We start from the raw sequence: 21,983 nt of genomic DNA on the forward strand, positions 1-21,983 counted from the left end.
TTTTACTAGTGGAAATCACAAAGTAGCATGGGGCTGCAAAACATTTTAGATATCTCTGGTATCGATGTGCTCTTTTAAGCAAGCAAGATGCTATTGCATTTTTGTAAGCAAGATGGATGATGCCCACATTTTGAACTTGCTTAAAATCAAGAAGTCAGTAGTTAGTAGAGGCAAATAAGAACCAGAGACCTTGTCCTCTTTACTGTTATGACTGCTAGCTTCCTTTACATCAGAGTTTCTCAACTTTGGTACAACTGACATTTTGGGCTGGATAATTCTCTCTTGTGGGCAGCTGCCCTGTGCATTGTAGGATGTTAGAAACATCCCTGGCCTCTACCCACTAGATGGCAGTAGCTCACCCTTCCCTCTCCCGTGTGACAGCCAAAAATGTAGGCATTGCCAGATAGCCCTTGGGGGGTAAAATCCCTAATTGAGAACACTGCTTTATTCAACAGATATACCACTTTTGCCTCTATTTCATTTTCTCTGTATTTTGGTTTTAGAGGACTTTTTTGGCAGATGGCCATCCTCCACCTTTAAGCCAGGTTCTGCTCTCATTTGGTAAACTCTTTACTAAACATCTTACTTTGTTGCCTGACATCTGCATTCATTTACATTTTCTCTTTAAGATGATAATGGACATCTCAGGTTATACTGGTAATTGCTTTCAGACATAAACGATCCCTAATTTTTTTAATTTAATAACTCACCTGGTAAAATCAGATTTATTTTTGTAGAACTAAGTATTATACGAATCAATTAAATATAGCTTTGATAATTATTTTAGTCTAGATACATGCTGGTGATAATTATTTTAGTCAGTACATGCTGGTGAATTTAATGAAATTAAAATGCGTTACTCCCTAATTATACATTAGAACATGTAGCTTGAGAGGATGTTTTTATATTCTTGTTTATATTCAGCAAGATTATGTATTTCAAGTTTGATATCTTACAAATATTTATTTTTAAAAGGCTTAAGTTCCTGAAGTATATAATATCTTTGCCCTTATTATTTTCGGGATCATTGAAAAAGGGTATTTTTTGATAGTTATTGCTATATACAGTCTTTTGTGACTAGTGCTAATTTAAGTCATTTCATAATCTAAATTTAAAAATATAAATTTAAGTACACCTGAGACATTCTATTTATTTACATTCTAATAGGTATCTAAACACATTTTATTCATGGAATCTCTGTCATTGTTTTATTTACATTCAGTCATCGAGAACTATGCTATTTTAAAAATACAATTTTCTAAAAAATTTTGTCAGACATTTTGTTAATTTTCATGAAGTTACTTTGAAATTCTCAATCATATCAAGTCTAGTATTTCAGATTAATATAAATGGTTTGGTGTACAGTCAGATGAGGAGTGATTTAACACTTCTGAATTATTGCTGTATAAAAACAGAAGAGTTAGTATCTGCTCTTTTCCACTGGACAAGATTGAGTCTTGATTTTTAGAGAAAAGAATGTGAAGGATAGTTAATATTTACTTTACAAATAATATTATATTAAAATTATTTTTAGAATTTGTCCAAGGTGCATAATCTTTAACATTTCTTAAGTTTAATAACTGAGATTGATACGGTTGCTAACTGGTCTCATACTCCTAGTCATATAAATAAATGGGGAGCAGAAGTAAGTGATGGTTTGTCTGAACATACGCCTTTCCCTGGGGGGACGTACAGGGGTGGACGTGGGATGCTGACACTCCTTTCCCCCGTCGCTTTTATCCCTCCTTACCATAGGGAACTGCTCTTGTAAAAGGTCTGTGATGCTTCTGTCAGATACGCTTTATTACAAAAAAGACTAAGTTTTATGATTCTTTTTCTTAATGGATTCACTGCTGGAAAATTTAGCAGTTTTAACATTTATAAAAACATTTATACTTAGTAAGTTTAAAGAGATTTACTTGTGATCATCCTGAAGGATATAGGTTACCTACATGAATCTCTTGGGGCAAATAAATGGACAGAAACTTACTGAAATACTATATATTTGATTTTATATTCATTCATGTTAAACACAAGGCTTGGGGGAAAATAGTGTATGTTATGTTCTTAAATTTGCTGCAGATAAAATGTCTTGTCAACTCCAATTGTTGTCTTAGCAAACCTTGTTATACTAAATTTGTCATTATATAGACTTCTGTTTGAAATACATGATCCTGTGACTAGGGTTTTTGAAGTTTTTTTTTTTCAAATTTATTTACTTGTAATTTTAAAAATTATTAGTGAGAACACTGACCAGTTTTTCCTTCCTGAGTGTTTCTCTCATAATAAGGCGCCGTTCCCCATAACGCCCTCGCTGAGTCTCCACATACTTTCCTCTCCTTTGGGAGATGCTATATTTTTCTACTCCTGTGTTATGCCGATATTTCCTTCGTGCTGTAAGTCTGCATCGGTGGATATTACCCATTTTTTCAAAGATTACAGTGTTCATTCCTGTATAGTATGTCCAAAGCCACTCAAGTAAAATAGTTTCTCTTTTTACGATATTCCTAGAATACACTAAAACATGTTTTTCCTACGCTGTAGTCTAGTTACATGGACAATGTTGCAGAACAGTTTCCACAACTTTTATATCACTGCAAACAGAAATTCAGTAACGATTAAGCAGTAACCCCTCTTTCCCCTACTCCATGCCCCCTCCCCACCATTGACATTTATATCTGAGTCCCTGTTTTCTCTTTTTTTGCTGTGTACCATGCGCAGAATCATATGGTAATTCTGTGTTTAACTTTCTGAGAAACCATTAAACTGTGATCCTTAGTGTCTGTATCACTACATTCCTTACAGCAATGTACATGGATTTTAATTTATTCACATCCTCTCCAACACTTGTTATTTTCCTTTTTATTTTTTAAATTACAGGCACCCTAGTAGATATGAAGTGGTATTTCACTGTGGTTTTGATTTGCGTTTCCCTCATGGCTAATGATAGTGAGCATCTTTTTATGTGCTTATCCACCATTTGTATCTCTTCTGTGGAAGAAATTTCTATTCTCATTCTTCTACAGTTTTTAAAAATGAGTTGTTTATCTTTTTGTTGTTGTGTTGGAGTCGGAGTTCTTTATGCATTTTGGATATTAAATCCTTATCAGATATATGATTTATGCATATGTTTTCCCATTCTGTAGGTTCAGTTTCTTGATGATGTCTTGTGATGCACAAAAGATTTTTTGGTTTGATAAAGTCCAGTTTATCTTTGTTTTCTTTTATTGCTCACGCTTTTGATGTCATATCTTAGAATCTACCACCAAATCCAAGATTATGAAAATTTATCCCTATATTTTCTTCTAAGAAGTTTATGATTTTACCTGTTATATTTAGATTGTTGGTCCATTTTTAGTTAGTGTTTGTACATGGTGGGACGTATGGTTCCAATCTTCATTCTTTTACATGTGGAAATCCAGCTGTCCCAGCATCGTTTGTTGAAGAGAGTATTCTCTCCCCATTGTATGGACTTGGCACCCTTGTAAAGAAAAAAATTGGTTATTGGTGTATGAGTTATTTCTATACTCTCAATTTTATTCCGTTGGTCTATATGTCTGTCCTCATGTCAACACCTCTGTTTTAACTACTGTAGCTTTATAGTAAGTTTTGAAATTAGAAAGTGTTAGTCTTCCAACTTTGTTCTTTTTTCAAGATTGTTTTGGCTCTTCAGGGCCTCTTGTAACTCCATATGAATTTGAGGATTGGCTTTTCTATTTACGTAAAAAAAAAGCTGTTGGAATTTTGATAGGGATTGCATTGATTCTGTAGATTGCTTTGGTTAATATTGACATTTTAGCAATACTAATTCTTCCTAATTGGTGTTCTGAAACCAGTTCCAATGTAGGATGGGGTTTCCCTACACTAACAAGCAATTCTCTGACACCAGCTTAGTGTTCTACAATTCAACTCAATTCTAACACTATCTACCCAGGGATGGCATCAGATCCCAGAGGTTAGGGGCTCAGCCTTGAAGACTGTCCCTCTTCCATCTCCCCTCCATCCCCAACTTCAGATGCCAGTCGTAAGTTCAGGTGCTTCTAGTTGACCAGCTGTAGATTGGAGATTCTAATGACCCTCTCCTTGGACTTCAGACACTACTTAAAGTCCAGATTGCTGCTGGTACTTCTGACCTACTGGCTATAAATCAGAGGTTCCCATGACCCCCTTCTCAGGTTTGATTAGTTTGCTAGAGTGGCTCACATAATTCAGAAAAACATAAGACTTACTAGTTTCCTGGTTTATTATAAAAGAATATAACTGAGAAACAGCCAGAGAGAAGAGATACATAAGGCAAGATAAGAGGGAGGAGTATGGAGCTTCCGTGCCTTTCCAGGTGTGCTACACTTCTCGAATATTCATGTGTTCACCAACTCATAAGCTCTCTAAACACTTCACCCCCCCCCTTTTTTTGTTTTTTATGGAGGCTTGATTACACACGCATGATTGATGAAATCACTGCCATTGGCATTTGATCCAGCCTCTAGCCCCTCTCCCCTCCCTGGAGGTCAGAGGGGTGGGAATCAAAGTTCCAACCCTCTTATTACTTGGTTGGCTCACCTGACAACCAGCCGTCATTCTTAGGTGTTTCCCCAGAGTCACCTTATTAATTAATATAATAAAAGACCATTATCACTCTTATCATTTTGGAAATTCCAGGGTTTTAGGAGTTCTACGCCAGAAATGGGGAATAAGACCAAATATATATTTATTATAAATCACAATGTCACTTTTCCTATCTATGGATATGGGATGTCTTCCTAGTTTTAGGTCTTTTAAAACTTTTTCAGTAATGTTTTGTAATTTTCAGTGTACAGATCATTCATTTCCTTGGATTAATTTTTTCTTAGGTATTTGTTCTTTCAGATGCTATTGTAGATATCATTGGTTTCCTAATTTCCTTTTTTGAATTGTTCATTGCTGTTGTATAGAAACAACTGATTTTTCTGTGTTGATAATACCACCAAAATATTACATTTTTAGGAATAAATTTAACAAAAGTTGTGTAAGACCTGTACACTGAGAACTACAAAACATTGCTGAGAGAAATTTAGGAAGAGCTAAATAAATGGAGATTTGCAGTTAATGAACTGAAAGATTCAATATTGTTAGGATGTTATTTCTCCCTTAATTGATCTATTGATTCAGTGTGCTCTTACTTAAAATCCCAGTAGACTTACTTTTCATAGAAATTGACCACATGATTTTAAAATATATCTGGAAATATAAATGCTACAATAGCTAAGAAAGTTTGGAAAAAGATCAAAATTTGAAATATACAACCTGGTTTCAAAACTTAATATAAAGCTGCAGTAATCAAGACTATGTTATTAGCAGGAAGAAAGGCATATTTATTAATGCAACAGATTAGTGAGAATAGAAATATATCTATATCTATAAACAGTTGATTTTTGACAGAGATGCCAAGGCAATTCATTCAGTGAGGGAAGTAAAATCTTTTCAACAAATGATACTGGATCAATTTGATATCCATCTGCCAAACAATCACTGTCACTGTCTCTTTAACACACCATATAAATAAATTAACCTCAAATGGATCATATATCTAAAAATAAGAGGTAAAACTATAAAATTTCCTTAAGAAAATGTAGTGAAAATTGCAGTGACCTTAGGATAGGCAAAGATTCCTTAAAGAGGGCACAAAAAGCACAAATTATAAAAGTTTAAAATTGACGATTTTGAAACGATGCTTAACATCACTAATCATCAGGGAAATGCAAATCAAAACCACCCTGAGCTATCACCTCACACCAGTTAGGGTGGCCATTATCAGAAAGTGAAAAGATAACATGCTGCTGAGCATGTGGAGATAAGGGAACCCTTGTGCACTGTTAGTAGGAATGTAAATTGATACTGCTCTTACAAAAAAAAAAAAAGTATGGAGGTTCCTCAAAAAATGGCAATTCCACTTTTGGGCTTGTAGCTAAAAGAAGTAAAATCAGCATCTCGAAGAGATATCTACATTCCCATCTTTATTGCAGAGGTATTCACAGTAGCCAGAATATGGAAACAAGCTACGTGTCGGTCAATGGATAAATGGATAAAGAAAATACTGTATGTATATACAGAGGAATATTATTCAGCCTTAAGAAGGAAATTCTGCCATTTGTGACAACATGAATGAATCTGGAATATATTATACTAAGTGAAATAAGCAGACCTAGAAAGGTCTCATGATCTCACATATGTATGAAATGTGAGGAAAAAAAAAGTCAAACTTAAGAGTGTGGAATGGTGGTTACCAGGGGCTGGGGGCTAAGGGAAGAGGGGAGCTATTGACCAAAGGGTAGAAAGTTTTAGTTATAAGATGGATAAGTTCTGGAGACCTAAGGTATAGCATGGCGACTGTGGTTAATAATGAAGTATACTTGAAATTTCCTCAGGGAATAGATCTTAAATGTTCTTACAACACACACAAAGAAGTAACTGTGAGATGATGGATATGCTAATTAGCTTGATTGTGGTAATCATTTCACAGTGTATACATATATCAAAACATCATATTGTATGCCTTAAATTTTTTTATTTCTCAACCATACCTCAATAAGGCTGGAAGAAAATAGATAATTGGACTTCATTAAAATATCTTCAAAGAATTGCTAAGAAAATGAAAAGGTAAGACAAAAACTAGGAGAAAAAATTTGCAGTGCATATATCCAAACAAAGCTATTTATCCAGAATATACAAGCAACTTTTTATAAGAAGATAACGCAGTAAAAACAAGGGTAAAATTTTGAACAGACACTTCACTAAAGAAGATTCACAGATAGCCAATAAGCAAATTAAAAGATCTTCAGCATCTTTTATCATTAGAGAAATGCATATTAAAGTTATGAGACATACTTTAGAATTAAAAATTTAGAGTGAAAATTTATTTAAAATTAATTTAAAAGCTTTATTTTCCCCCACAATTAACAAATGTGTTTCATGTTAGTTTAGTTGGAAGTTTTCTTCCTATGGTTGCCTTTCTCATTGGCTACACCATTGGCAGGGAAATTTCTTTATCGTTGGGGAAAGGGTTAGATTTCATAGAGATGCTCTGAGCTAATCACAGAAATGAGAGGATATGACCCAGTAACCACTGAAGGAGTCGATGAGCTCAAGGAGTCCTTTCAGCCAAAGGCTTGGGGACAATATAGGCTACTGCATCCTGCCCCTTGGAGATATTGGCAGGATCCTCCTTGCTGAAGGGACAAAGCACAGCCTCTGTGATCAAGAAGCATAAAAGCCACATAATTCCCTCAGTGTCTGCCAAATCCTCTTCCTCAGTGGCCTGTGCAGGAGCATTTTAGCCAGTAGGTAACTGGCTTCTGCCTTGGGGTCCAGAGTGCATTCTTCACCAAGTACAAGATTGGTCTTCACTCCAAAGTTCACTGGTTACACAGTTGTTAGTTTGTGCTTCGGAGGGTGGGTGTGGAGCAGATTGATCTCTCATATATTACTGGTGGGAATGGAAGATGTTATTGCCACTTTGGAAAACAATTTGACAGTATCCTATAAAGTTAAACGTACATTACCATGTGACCCAGCCATCCTACTCCTGTTTACCTCAAAGTTTTGAAAACATGTGTCCACACAGATGTTCAGAGCAGCATCATTCATGATAACCTTAAAATGGGAACATCCCAGATATTCATCAACTTGGTAAATGCATTAACAATTTGTTATATAGATGTAGAATGGAATCCTACTCAGTTTAATACAAAGGAACAGGCTACTAATATATGCACCAACCTATTGCAGAACCTGTGTTAAGAATTTCTTGTGAATTCCAGAAAGGACATAACTATAGTGATAGAAGGTCACTGTTCCCAGAGAATTGGTGGGAGGGAATTGACTGCAGATGACAAGAGGGAACTTTTTGGGGTGATGGAAGTGCTATATATATCATGATTTTGGTGATGATTGCATGGTTGTATCCGTTTGTCAAAATTCGTTGGTTAATTTTATTCGTTGTCAGTTATTCCACAGTAAAACTGAATAAGAAAAAACAAAAAGAATTTAAATGATTTAACTTCCTTTAAGGCATAGTGGGATCAGAGGGAAATAATAGGTTTCATTCTTCTTTGAGACTTTCACAAGCAAGGGTCTGCATCCTCTGGCAGAAAAAGGAGAACAGTCCTCAGTAAGATGGCAGATATCCAACTCCACTCATCCGTTGAAAATAACAAAAATTATATTCAGAAAAGAAGCAGTGATTTTGCTTAATAAAAATAATTAATATTTAATAAATCAAATGTTTAAATTTTCAGCTTATTATTAACTATTATTATGATTTTAATCACTTCAGAAATATAAACCTGGTCGATGTGATGATATTTTGAAATGGAAGCCTCCCAGTCTGAATTCTGTGGATTTTCGCCTAAAAATAACAAGAATGGGAGGAGAAGGGTAAGTGTGCACTTTTGTTCCCCCATCATTTTTTACATGAAATAATGCTGTTTGTATAAGGCTTCACTGTTTACTAGGTATTTTACATACACTTTAAAAAAAAGTAAACATATTTTTATTATATATTTTATATATGTACTCCAAAATATGGATTACTTCTTTGACCTATTACAGCTAACATTTTGTAGCATCCTTTAATCTTCACTAATTTTAGTAAATAGAGAATGAACTTTGTTACATTGTAAGTGAAAATAAATTTTACTTGAAAGTAATCCTGTCAAGTGAATAATAAGCCTAAGATATTATTATTATTATTTATTATTATTATTATTATTATTATTATTATTATTATTATTATTATTATTATTAAAATGTTTTGAAACAAGCCTTTTTTCCTTTGAAGGGAACTACTTCACGTTTACATTTGCATAGCAAACATTTATCTATATATTATTGGGATAAGGTTTTAATTGTTGAATTTCATTAAGATTTTTTCATAATGTTCATTAATTGTTAAGTTTTTTCATTTATTGGTTAATCTTTTGTGACTTCATTGGTTGCTATTTTAGAATAAAAGATGCTTTAGCATGAATATTTTCATTATTTTTCCAAAGCTTTGTTTTATTTTACTTTGTTCCACAATATTTTATGGCATCGTATATGAGTGAATACATAACAACAAAACAGATGTTTAATCAAGGAAATCATAAAGAGAAAATGAATAAGGTAATGCTGTCAGAGAGATTAAAAGTTTCCCAGTGCATGCCATGAAATACTTTTTACTTGCCAAAGATGAACTATAGACTTGGTCTTTTGTAATGAAGGATGTATGATCAGTTATATGAATCCAAATTCCAGAGGATTAAGTCTCTTAAGAGACTGTACTGTCTTAAATAAAGGACACTGTGTAGTGTGGTGAGTCCTAACTACAAAAAGGAGTTTATTAAATCTTATGGGTATCAGTTTTCAAAAAATAGAGTAGTTAGTATTTTTATCTTTAAATAAGAATTTGTGACTTAATAACAAAGTACAGTTTAGGCAGAACAGTTATCTGGGGTCCCAAATAGTGTTGTTTTAGGTATTTTGTTCTGTATTAGTCTGGTTTAATCCAAGGATAGATGGATAACTTTCGACTGTATAGGATTGTATGGAATATATATATATATATATATATATATATAAAATATATAAATATATATTCCATACAATAATAATAATAACATTATATTATATATATATGTTCCATACAATAATAACAAAGATCAGATAAGAGAAATAATGTTGGCAACCCAGAATATCTGTACACCAAATATCTGTATACTTTGTCACGAAGAATAGTGTTGGGTTTACTACTTACCAGTTCTTAGCCAAAAATATTATTTCTTTAATTTAATCCTAGCTATGCATTGGCATCAATATTAATATCAATATTTATTAATTACTAAGCAATATCATCAATATAATGTATTATATTAATGTGATACTATTAATTATTAATTAGATGAATCATTGAATATTATTAATCAATATTTTTGGAAACTGTGGTTCCCTACATAATATCTTTGGATAAGTATTGACAAGTAGTAAGCTCCAGATCATTATTCCTGACAAAGTACTTGGTGTACAGGTATTCTGGGTTGCTGGTTCACAGTGAAACCTCCACATCAGTAGTTATGCAAGCTGAGTGTAGGCCTGGTGTGTTTTTATGAAAATGTCTTAGAGACATTTTCACTTCTAGTGGTGGTGGCTGAGGGATTAATTTGAATGGGGCTGCCTGCATCTTTTTTTTTTTCCTTAAAAGACACAGATGAATATGGTTCTTTGGAAATAAGACTTCAAAGCTGAAGTAAAATTTGTTAAATTGCTTCATTACTAAATCTTCTAATTTGCCTAATGCTTTATTTATGGTATTTCATTAAGGAGTATAAACTCTTGTGTGTTTTTATTGATTGCTTCATTGAGTTTTGAAAGATGATTTTGTTTTGGTTTTTACGGATTGTAATTCTTAGCAGGACTTAAAAGCTACCCGAGGCTAAATGTAGAATGTCCATTTTTCTAAGTAGTAAAAATGATATTATTAATTTTTTCCTTGTAATTGTCCATTGCAATTAAGTATAGCAAAATGTAATTCTGTTCAATAGTTTGTCATTTGCTTTTGTTCTTAGTACATTTTTAAGTGTATTTTATTTTTTAAAACCTTTACCAATTTAAATGTCTTATAAAAATGAATCATTTTTTATTCTACTGTATCTTTAAATCTTTAAAACACACTGAAATATCAGCATTTACAGTGATTTTTTTCGGATATGAATATGCAAGTTACATTGGTGGAGGCACATGATTAATTTATGTAACATGAGTGTCAGTTCTCAAAAATGGGGTTTTTAATATGAAATATAATGTGATAACTATTGCATAAAATATGTATTATTCAGTTAGCCTGAGTAATGTGTTTTTTTTCATGTAAAGAATGTTATGTATTATAGCAGTTTTCACAAAATAAATGAGTTTATATCTAATGCTTATGTTAGGTGCGGTTTTTTAGAGAGCATAATAAGAAACATGCCTGTAGTAGTTTGAAAGCAGAGTATCTATGTGTCTGAATGATAAGAATCCAAGCATGTGCCTAGTGAAGTGGGACTAGGATACTGAAATACCATGAGAGAAGCTAATTTCTTTTCTTGATTGTACTTCTAAATATTTCTACAAGGCTTAGTATAGAGTGGAATGTCTTGAAAGATATACATACCAATCTTTGAAAATATCTGCAATGATTTTTTTTAAATGCAGTTTTAGGCTTTCAAAGTATAGTTTTGAACCTCCCTCAGCTGGTATAATAAGGTGATTGTAGTATAGATTCCTGTTAGATTAAAATTTAATGCAAATAAAAAATCTATTAAATGCCCTTTTGGTGGCAATTAAAATCTAAAGTTTGCTCTTTTCACTTCTTGTAGTGTCATTTCTGAAAATTTGAGGTGTGTTTATTTAATGTTGATTTATCATGGCCTGAAATAACTTGTGTATATCTTAGCAGTTTACATTGTGTTGACCTTTATAGACATACAATACAGATTTTCATCTGAGAGCTTTACATTGCTTTAAAAGTATTGTGGCTTTATATTAACCAATCTACAACCAAAACCTGTGGTCATTGTCAGAAGCTAGGATTACAAAGGTTGTGTTCTGGAAAGTGCAAACTCTAGAGTACGATGTCAGTGACTTACAGTGAGCAGGATAAACTTGCTGTTTGTGTAGCATAGTTTAGAGCATAGGTTCTAGGTTTAAATCTTGTCAGCTGTGTGACCTTGAGCACATTCCTTTTTTCTGTGCCTCTAATTCCTCATCAGGAAAATGGGATTCACAAGACTTTTGTGAGGATTAAATGAACTAATATATGTAAAATATTTTAGAACAGGTAGCACATGGTAAGTGTTTCTCTGTTTGCTATTATTTTTGTTGTTTTCAGTAAGATAGATTTAAAAGTCCATATTCCCTTTTTGCCGGTCCTGTAATTCTGTGGTTTGCTGAACCGTGTAAATTCACTTTTCAATGTGAATCATTTCCTGTTTGATTCCAATCTCTGTTAAGTTTTCCCTTTTAAAATGCATATATCTTCAATTTATTTGTGTAATTAATTATAAATTGTTAAAACACCTGGAGAGCAAGAACATAACAAAGTCACAAAACTTATTTATAGAATTTTTTGATAACAAATGTCTTAAAATAGTGGTTGACAGTACGTATAGTGGTTAAGAACATGGATTATTGGCCAAGACTGCACAGAACCAAATCTTAGGTCTGCTACTAACTTGCTGTTGTAGTCTTGTTCCTTAAATTTTCTAAGCTTCTTCATCTGTAAAATGTCCACAGTAATAGTGCTTAGCACATAGATTATTGGGAAGATTTATTCAGACCCTGTGTTTAATTGTAGAAGTGAACAAAGTAAATACGGTTTCTGCCCTTATTGACTTTGCGATTACAAGCTAGTGGGCTAAAATGCAAAAAAAAATTATTGCTTTATGAGGTTTTGTAGGGATTAAATAAAATGATGCATTTCAGGTCTGGGCATTTGAAGTTGAGAAATGCTAGCTAAGTAATAAGCACAATGAAGTAAGTAGAATCAACCACACGATTCTACTTTACTTGAAAATGTATAAAGAAGTCCTCTCATTCTGCTGACTAAAGTGTATATTTTCCTTTTGCTTAGATTTGTTTTTAGAGAAGAATGATTAATTCCATTTCTCATGCTTATTTGAACTAGTGTTATTATTTTTAAGAAAGAAATTATACTGGTAAAATATTCCAAATGTTGGAAAAAAGTTCTTATACAAGAAAGGATTAAGTCAGCAAGAATATAGGTAATAAACTATTGGGGGAAAAAATCTTATTTCTTTTTCTTTTTTCCCCATCTGCTCTGTTTTAAAATGAAATGCTTCACTCTTTTATCTACATTTCATTAAAAAATTATTTTAAATAAGTGAAATTAGAGGTAAGAACAGTAGTATAACCTATGTTATTATGTAGTACATTTAATGACTGTGATTTGGCATATAGCTGGTTATATTTTCAGGGGTATAACCATGGCCACTTTTATCTTTTAGCAAATGGCCCATGGTATCTGCTTTGGCTATCCTATTTGAAAATATTCTCACCACGCAGAAATTTTTTAAGACAAATGCTTCCTTAGGTTTCAGTCCTTTGAGTGGTTACTCTGTCAAATTCTTGTCTATACTTCATTTCCAATGTGGGCTGGGAGAGGAAAGAGGAGCTGTAGCTGGCTTTTCAATTCTTCTGCCCTGCTGTCTATTAGTTACTGGTAATCCCTGTTAACGCTTTCATTTTATCTTCCCTACTTCCTACAGAAAATCTTTCTTGGGCCATCTACCAAAAATAAATACCATATTCAATACACCTAGGAGAAAAGAAGCATGTGGTCTCAAAACGTGTATTTACAACCTCACTGAAGTCAAAATACTTTTCACTTGTTAATTTACTAAGGAGAAATTGGTATCACCTTTGTTTCATCATTTGGTTCTCTGGAATTTAACTTTCATATTTATTCATTTAAAATTCTTTAAAACGAGAATCTTTTGCTTGTATCATTTGTTCTAATTTAACATGTTTTCCTTAATTGCAGTTTTTCTAAGTTAGCTTTTGTGCTATAAGAAGCTTGTTACCTGTGGATATCTCTGAAGAATTTTGTGTAGATTAAATACTAGTGCATTTCCTACTTTGAATCACATTGAAGAGAATGAGATTCAAACTAATCTAGGTAACTTGTGAACCCAGTATTTTACTGTAGACCTTCTTGAGTTTGTATTGTATACGTGAAGGAGAGTTACTTTCCATGCCATTATATTAGTCTGCTGCAGAAAAAATAGTGTTTATAACAAAAATATTACCTAAGCCTTCAGACAATGAAGTATTTATGTTGTAGTCTACTGGGGTTCATTTGATACAATTATGGATGGAATTTTAAAAATTAGCAATTTGTTATAGCTTGCTGTGTTAGGATTTGGCCTGAAGTATTTATGAAGTTACTATACATTTATTGGTAAACATCCCAAGTTCAAATTCTTGCTTATTTCTTAAGGGTAAATGGAAGAAAAATTTGAGCTTTTTAGCCACAGTGCATTTCTCTGTTAAAATCTATTATGGAATAAATTAAATAGCTCTGATTATTAAAATAATTGCAAAATAATTAATGATAAAATTATATTCTTTTAACTTTCACAGTCTGTTTTGAACCAAGCCATTTAATTTGGTTTAAAGAGTTAATTATGACAAGAGGATATTTAATATCCTCTAGCATATGACAGCTTCAAAATATAAATATGGTAATTTATTGTAAAAAGAAGAAAGCTCGGGCACATCATTGTTAATGCAGTCCTTTTATCTCTGGAAAATGGAACTCATATTAAGCTTTGAATCTCAGGGGAAAGAATATGGGGGAAGGGTATGGAAGGAGCTCATTTTGTTCTTTGTATACATAAGAAAACTGTCTTGGCAAACTGGACTTCCAAGTGTTGAATAATGGGATAGTAAGAACAATTATGACCCATCATTTTTTCTAAGCTTCATGTAGCAGTATTGCTAGTGGTTTTTTTTTTAATATTTTAATGTTATTATATTGGTGCCTGTTACATATGACTTTTGTTTAAAAAATTTATTCTTAATCATAGGAAACATATTTCACTGTGTAATTGCAACTTAAGCTTTAGGTTTTCTAAACGCTCATACACTATACCAGCATTGTTCAATGTAAACACTACAGATTTAACAGTTATGTTTATAATAATTTACCACCTTACAATATTTTAATTAGAAACCTTTATCAACTAGATGTTTTCTACAACTGCAGCTCAAAGATAGTTCATGTTCCTATTGATAAACAAAAGTCATTGAGGTTTCATAAACATGTTTTCAGTCATCAAAGGAAGTCTAGATTATGCAGCTTTTTAAAAAAGTACATTTTATTTTTATTTAACTGTTTGAAAATTGATGATCTAAATTGTATGTAGGTAAATTGTATGTTAACATCTTAGTATCAAATTAATTAACAAATTAATAATATTTGTTAGTATCGAATATTTTTACTAACCATTATACATTTAGACAAGTTCCTCAAATATTATCAAATTTACCTCTTTTGGGTAATGTTTTAATTTTTATAACAAGAGCTGGAATTTGTATTATTCAGATTTTAAAATTGCTTCAGCATTTAAATATGGATTTATTATAGAAAGTATAGACCATATTATATAATCTCAAGGGATTTAAGAATACATTAACTGTAAATTACATGAATTCATTACTAAGAAACAAAGGACTTTATTCATCTTTTTCAGAATCTAATTTATAAAAATGAAAAAAAAAATCGCTATCCTACTTGTCCTCCATTTATTTTTAGACTTTCAGCATAGTAAGTAGCTATGGTAGTTAAAACTGATTAATCACTATTCAGTAACCGTTTCTTGAAAACCATCTGTGTGCAAACCACATTGTTAGGTGCTGGGAATTAAAAGATGGATAAGCCCTACTCTGAAGGTAAGAGTATCTTGACTGGAGAGACAGATACAGATACATATCAGCGTGACAGATGCTGTACTATCAGTGTGAATAAGGTATTGCAGGAGTCTTATATTACGTGTAAAATATTTTGTCAGTAATAGCACAAAGAAGGTTCCATAGAAGATGGTTCATTTGAGTAGAACTTTGTAAATATATAAACAAGGCATTCAAGATATTTAGTCTGAAAAAAGTCATGAAATTACACGATATATTGATTAAATAACTAGAGTGTATGGTAGTGGAGACTTGAATAAAGTCGACCAGGACCAGATTGTGATAGATCAAGAAAACCAGAGTAGAGAATTAGGACTGACCTTGGAGAGTTAGCGATCAATAAGAAGAATTGATATTATCTCTGCTTTAGAAAGTAGCTGGCTAGAAGATAGAGATCACCCACGTAGTCTAGTCAATTTTACAAGCCAGAAACCTAGGAATCATCTTTGTCTCCCTTACCTAGGTTATACAATGAAGTCCTGTTAGTTTTACTTAGATATTGCTTAAATCTGCAGACTTTCTTTTGTTCCATAGTCATGATCTCAGTTCAGACTAGCACTGTATTTCCTGGACTACCGCAGTAGCCTCTTACCGGTCTTATTGTACTACCCTTATTCTCACCTAGTACATTGTCTGACATTAGTAGGCATTACTAGAACCCTGTCCACACCACTGCCATCGCCTCTCCCCCACCGCACCCCTTTTAGGTTAGCGTTTGCCTGGTGCAGTAGGTTGAAAAGTTTCCCTCAGAAAGGTATGTTGAATGCTTTGGTGCCTATGAATGTGACCCTGTTTGGAAATAGTCTTTGTAGATGGAATCAAAGTGTAAATTAAGGTGAGGTCATACTGGAATAGGGTGGGCCCTTAATCCTGTAGACTGGTGTCGTTAGAGAGATTGGTAAGAGGAGAAAGGACACAGAGATACAGGAGGAGAGAATTCCATGTGATGAGGGAGACTAGGGTTGACGTGCTGCAGCTCTAAGCCAAGGAAAGCCGAGGATTGTTGGCAAACTACCAGAAGCTAGGAAGAGGCAAGAAAGGATTTCTCACCTATGGGTTTCAGAGTGGGCGTGATGCTGTCAACACCTTGATTTCAGACCTCTGGCCCTAAGAACTGTAAGACGATATGTTTCCGTTGTTTTAAGCCACCCACTTTGTGGTACGTTGTTATGGCTGTCCTAGGAAACCAATACCCCTGGTATATATTGTTTTACCTTTTAACTTGAGTAATTCTCTTTCCTCATAGTTTAGATTTATGTCTTGTAAACGGCACTTAGCTGGATTGATTCTCTTTTGGTTATATTTTGTCTTTTAAATGGAACATTTTGCTTTTTATACAGCAGTCTTTCTAATATTTAAAGAAAAAGGAGTGGTGGAAAGTAAGCCTAGCCACATAATGAAGTGTATAATGATTGTGAGCATTTAATAAGGCTTTAGTTTACTGCAGTTAAGCTATCCTGATAGTCTTCATTCTCTGAAGTGCCCGTGTTTTGGGTTTGGGGGTGTTCATTAGTTAGATTCTGACCTAGTCTGTGTCATGCAGCTCTTCCACCCCTTTTCACGTCTGAACATTGAGAGCTTTGGAAAGATCACTTGTAAAGTAACTTTCTGCTCTGCATTTGCATGATTGAGTATATACAATTGATGCTTATTATTCACAGATTCTGCACTTGTGGGTTCACCTACTAGCTACAATTTATTTGTAATCTCAAAATTAATACTTGCAATGCCTTCACAGTCACTCATGGGTATGCATAGAGTGACAAAAATTAGGAGTCATCTGATGTACATGTTCCCAGCTGAAGTCGAACAAGGCATTGCTCTGCTTTCTTGTTTTAACTCTCATACTGTAAACAAGTGTCTTTTTTGTGGTGCTGTGTTTTTCACATTTTGGTGCTTTGTGTGTGTGTCTGTGTGTGTGGTTTCACTGTTTAAATGGCCTCCAAACTATAGTGCTAAAGTGCTGTCTAGTGTTCTGAAGTGCAAGAAAGCTATGATGTGCCTTCCAGAGAAAACATGTATGTTAGATAAGCTTCATTCAGGCAGGAGTTACAGCGTTACTGGCCATAAGTTCAATGTTAATGGATCAACAATATATGTTAAATAATAAATCTTTAAACAAAAACACACAGAAAGCAAAGTTATATGTTATTTGGTTGACAAAAACATTACGATCAGAGGATTGCAGGAACATAAATGCTTTATTTCCCCCAGGAGCAATGGTTCAGTATTCACTAATTCAGTGTTCCTGGTGATTTTATAGAACATAACTACTGAGAATGACAAGAAGGACTGAATACTTTTTTCTTTTACCTTGTCCTTATGCTCCTTGGAATAATAAGCTCTTCTTTTTTCCCTAGGATCTACCATTCTGCACATTGGCGACACTTAATAAATACCTGTTCACTGAATAAATGAATCTTCATGTCTCTCACACAATAGATGACTAATACAGTCGGCCCTTTGCATCCCTGGGTTCTGCATCCTGAGGAGGGCCGACTGTCCTGTGCCATAAATAGTATATGAGGGACTCGAGCATCTTTGGATTTTGGTATCCATGGGGTGGGGGGGTCCTGGAACCAGTCCCCTGGGGATACCAAGTGGGGACTGTACATTTTTGTTGAATAATTAGTACTGAATAATTTATATTTGCCTACAAAAGATACTAGACTAGAATGTTACTTTCATTTTAGAATTTTATTTTGTTGTATTTAAGAAATAAGATTAGACTTCTTTGCGTTTTAGAGCTGTATACAGACAGATACCATTGTTATTGATGAAGGGACTTTTTTTCCTCTAATGTCCTAGAATATTGTTATGATTCTGTGAGATCAAAGATGTCATTTTGAAAGTACCTTAGATTTGGAATCCTTATGCTGACAAAAAGTCCTGGAAGTATTTTTGAAACAATAGCATTAGAAATGTTCTGGCAAAATTCCCTGTGATTATGTTTGTCTGCCAAAATTTCACTGGCTAATTTATAATTATGTAAGTTGCTCCTTGGAACTTTTTCAAAGTATACCTGTCATTTGGTTTTCTTTTTTTTAAGTCCATTTTTCATGTATATCTTGTATTATACATACTAGAATGTTTTGATGCATTGTGTATTTCTGCTCATTGAAAGCTCTAAAACCCAGAATTTTTGACCCTCACTATACAGTCTAGCAGAAGCATAGATATTAAACCTTTTAATAACTAACTGTACTTAAGTTACCTAGATAAGTCAATGGCTTGTCATTCTAAAAGTAGACTCCTCCCTGACACCTGTCCATCAAGGGGAAGGAGGTGCTGCCTTGTTACTGCCAGGTGGAAGTGGAAGCCCAGTTTCCCCTCTTGACCTCTGTAGAATGGTGTGGGGAGGGGGCAGCGTTTGGTGGGGAAGACTGGGAGATGCTCCTTATTTCTGCTGATCAGGGGTCTAAGTTCAGAATCCCCTTGTGGATGGGGGTGGAAGTCTAGTTCTTCCATGGTCTTCACTATCATTGTGGTTGTGGAGGAGGATGTCTCTCATGGCTCCCTAGTCAGCTTTCTCTGTCCACATCCTGGCAAAGGTTTGGAGCTCCTTGTTAAAGTCTGGTGAGGATGGACGTCCAGGCCCCCTACTTGGGCTTTGCTGTTAGGGCTGGGGATGGCACAAAGTTTTTTCTGTGGTGGTTTGCTAGAGTAGAGTGGTGATTACCTAAAAGTTTTCTGTCTTGCTAGGCTGTCCATTTCCTGGATGGAGAGAGCAGGCTTTTCTTGGGGCTTTTTTCTGGTCTTCTCCCGTTGGCTTATTGGCTTCTCTTGTTCCCAGTCTAAAATGCATGAAGCAAAAAATAAAAACACCTAGGGTATTTATTACCATGTTCCTTGGGTCTTAAGCTCCCTACTTGGTATACCTTGTTCTCTCTACCCTTTAATGTCTTCTTCTGTTCATATATACAATGCCCCTGGTTTTTAGTTGTACTTAGTGGGAGAAATAGGGAAAAGTTTGTCTACCGTCTTCCTGGAAGCAGAAGTCCCAGTAACATGTAGTTTAATTTACAAAATTTAATTTTGTGTAACTTTTAAGAAGAATTGACGCTGTAGTTGCTTGCTAATTACTTATTGAATTAAAAGTGGTGCATAGTTCTTTAGAAAGGTTGTTTCCAGCCAAGAGCTTTGTGAATTGAGAAAAAGAAGGTGCAAATAAGATAAACACTTGATGCATTTATGCCAAGTTAGTTTTTAACTGTATCAGTTTCTACACTACTTAGTAAACATAGTTTTTGATTTAGATGAGGAAAGTTAGAGTGTATTATACTGACAATAACTTCAGTCTTTTCCTATAATTTTCATTGTTATCTCCGGAAACTGGTTCTGTTACATTCAGTTTCTCTTGGATGATCATTTATCTTTTAATTGTTCTGTGGATTCTGGGCTTTTGTTACATAACCACAGATCACCTTTGGAGCCAGTGAGCTGGCCAGAGCATCTATTCTAAATTATAAGTTGTCACTTACTTTCACGCTACTCTATATCCTTTGAAAGACGAAGGTGCAGATGAGTCAGGTAATTTTCATCAAATGCTGTTAGAGTATTCAGTGTAGATTTTTAAAGGTGCATTTTCAGAATTTCAGTTTGAATAATGACTTAAGTTTAAATTTTAATTGGACTGAGCATTTTGATCATTTTTTTATTTTCACAATATTTTACCCAGTTAAAGTAAATAATGTCTTCATGAGGTAGGATAGTTATCTCCATTTTACAGATGGGGAAATTGAGAAATATCATTTAGTTTATGACTTATCCAAGAGCATTCAGTGAATTGAGATTAGTCTGGAGTAAGAGGCCAAAACTGGAACGCTAAATATTTTTTTTACCACCATCTTGTGCTCAGCCCAATAGACCATGCCGGTAACCAAATTAAATTTATATATCTTTCAAAATGAGAGCAAGAGGGGAAAAAGGTTATCCATTTAGAACTTTAGCTTCAGACATGGTTCGTAAATATCTAATTTTTCAGTCTGATGCATCAAGAATGTTTCATCATTATCATATCCCCTTTTTCATATGCAGCATAATAAAAAGTCCATAATACAAGACAGTAATTTCAAGAAAATACGGATTTCTCCTTAGCAAGAAATATGATCATTATTTGAATTTTTTATAATTTAAAGAAATACTGAAAAGTGATATGTATAACAAACATGTAAATGTAGTATATATACTTGCCATTAAATATATTACATATCTACATCTTAACATATTGTACATATGCAATATAACACTTACTCAAAATGTATGGTAGGTTTACAAACTATCAATGCTTATCATATTAAAAACTACTAACTATAAAATTAAGTTGGAACATGGAAACTGGTTTATTAAAATTAAATTCTATATTCATCTTCTATTAGTTTTAAATATTTGTATAAAATATCTTATAGTAGTTTGTTATACTATGTTGGGAAGAATTTATTACTAAACATTAAGAGTCTAGGTTCTTGAGTTAGCTCATATTTTGCTAAATATATTGATCATGGAAGCATATTTACAGATTTGTCTTTGGAAACTGGAATCCTCATGTCGCAGTTCATTATTGATAATGTAGCACCATGGAGAATTTTTCTCTGCAATTTTTTTTTTCTTTTCACCTTTTCCACTATTCCTAAGATTCTCCTTTTATACTCTATTATTAAAATTCTAGCCAACGTCTGGTTAAACTGGGTAATAATGTACGCTTTCCCATTCAGTGCTTATATTTTTCACAGTGGGTATTTTATTTAAAATGGCTCAGTTCAAGGTGATACTAAAAAAGTTCAAAATTAAAGTCTGTGTCTCAGTTGTCCAAGATTAGGAATGCCTATAACAAAACTAAATTATTAAAAACTTTATTCCTCAAATCCAAACTAATTCCCCTCTACCTTTGAAGTTCCTTACGTTTTTTTGTTAGTAAAATTTGTTGTATTTTGTCTCGTATTATAGTGAGCTGTTAACTTTAGCCTTGCAGTACGTAATACATTGTTTTATACTGCCTATTCTCAAGTACGTATTTTGAATCAAATTCATTTCCCTAAAGACATGATAAGCACGTGACTCCTTTCTGATATCTAGGTTTTAATATGGGTATGTTGATTTTCTTTCTATTCCCCTTGCTTCTTTTTGTGCTGTCAAATTACGTGTTCATTTTTAGCTTTATTGTCTATCCATAGTTTATTTCACCTGGTTGGATCATAAGATTTTGTTTCTCCAATAATCTTTTCATTTGCATGGTGAAAAATCAGATGGTTATTAATCAATTATTTTAAAATATAAATTCCACTGTAACAAATGCCATCTAAATAACTAGTTCATCCAGAAGAGTGCCTGCCACATTGTAGGTGCTCAAAAAATGAATAATTGGATGAATGAAAGAACTAACGAATGGTTCTTATAACCTTTCTGTTTAATGGTTTGTCCACTTATTTATAGGTAAGATCATATTCAAGTTATCTGTTAAAAATTCTTAAGTTTAATTTATACTCCCTGGTGCTAAAAGCTGCTTC

At 33.5% G+C, this 21,983-nt stretch overlaps 1 protein-coding gene across 4 annotated transcripts in view; it reads left to right on the top strand.

Moving 5' to 3' along the window:
• The window catches only part of RNGTT (RNA guanylyltransferase and 5'-phosphatase), a 264,777-nt gene that overhangs the window by 183,151 nt on the left and 59,643 nt on the right, over positions 1-21,983 (top strand). For all 4 annotated transcript variants that reach the window (XR_010381315.1, XM_064486867.1, XM_031456025.2 and 1 more), the window contains exon 13: positions 8,312-8,412. Coding sequence is in view for 3 of the 4 variants with exons in the window: in XM_064486867.1 (XP_064342937.1) it covers positions 8,312-8,412 (101 nt within the window). In the remaining variant the exon portion in view is untranslated. The remainder of the gene's footprint in view (positions 1-8,311; positions 8,413-21,983) is intronic.

Source organism: Camelus dromedarius, chromosome 6 (assembly GCF_036321535.1).
Source record: "Camelus dromedarius isolate mCamDro1 chromosome 6, mCamDro1.pat, whole genome shotgun sequence".
In the NCBI taxonomy this organism is placed as follows: Eukaryota; Metazoa; Chordata; class Mammalia; order Artiodactyla; family Camelidae; genus Camelus; species Camelus dromedarius.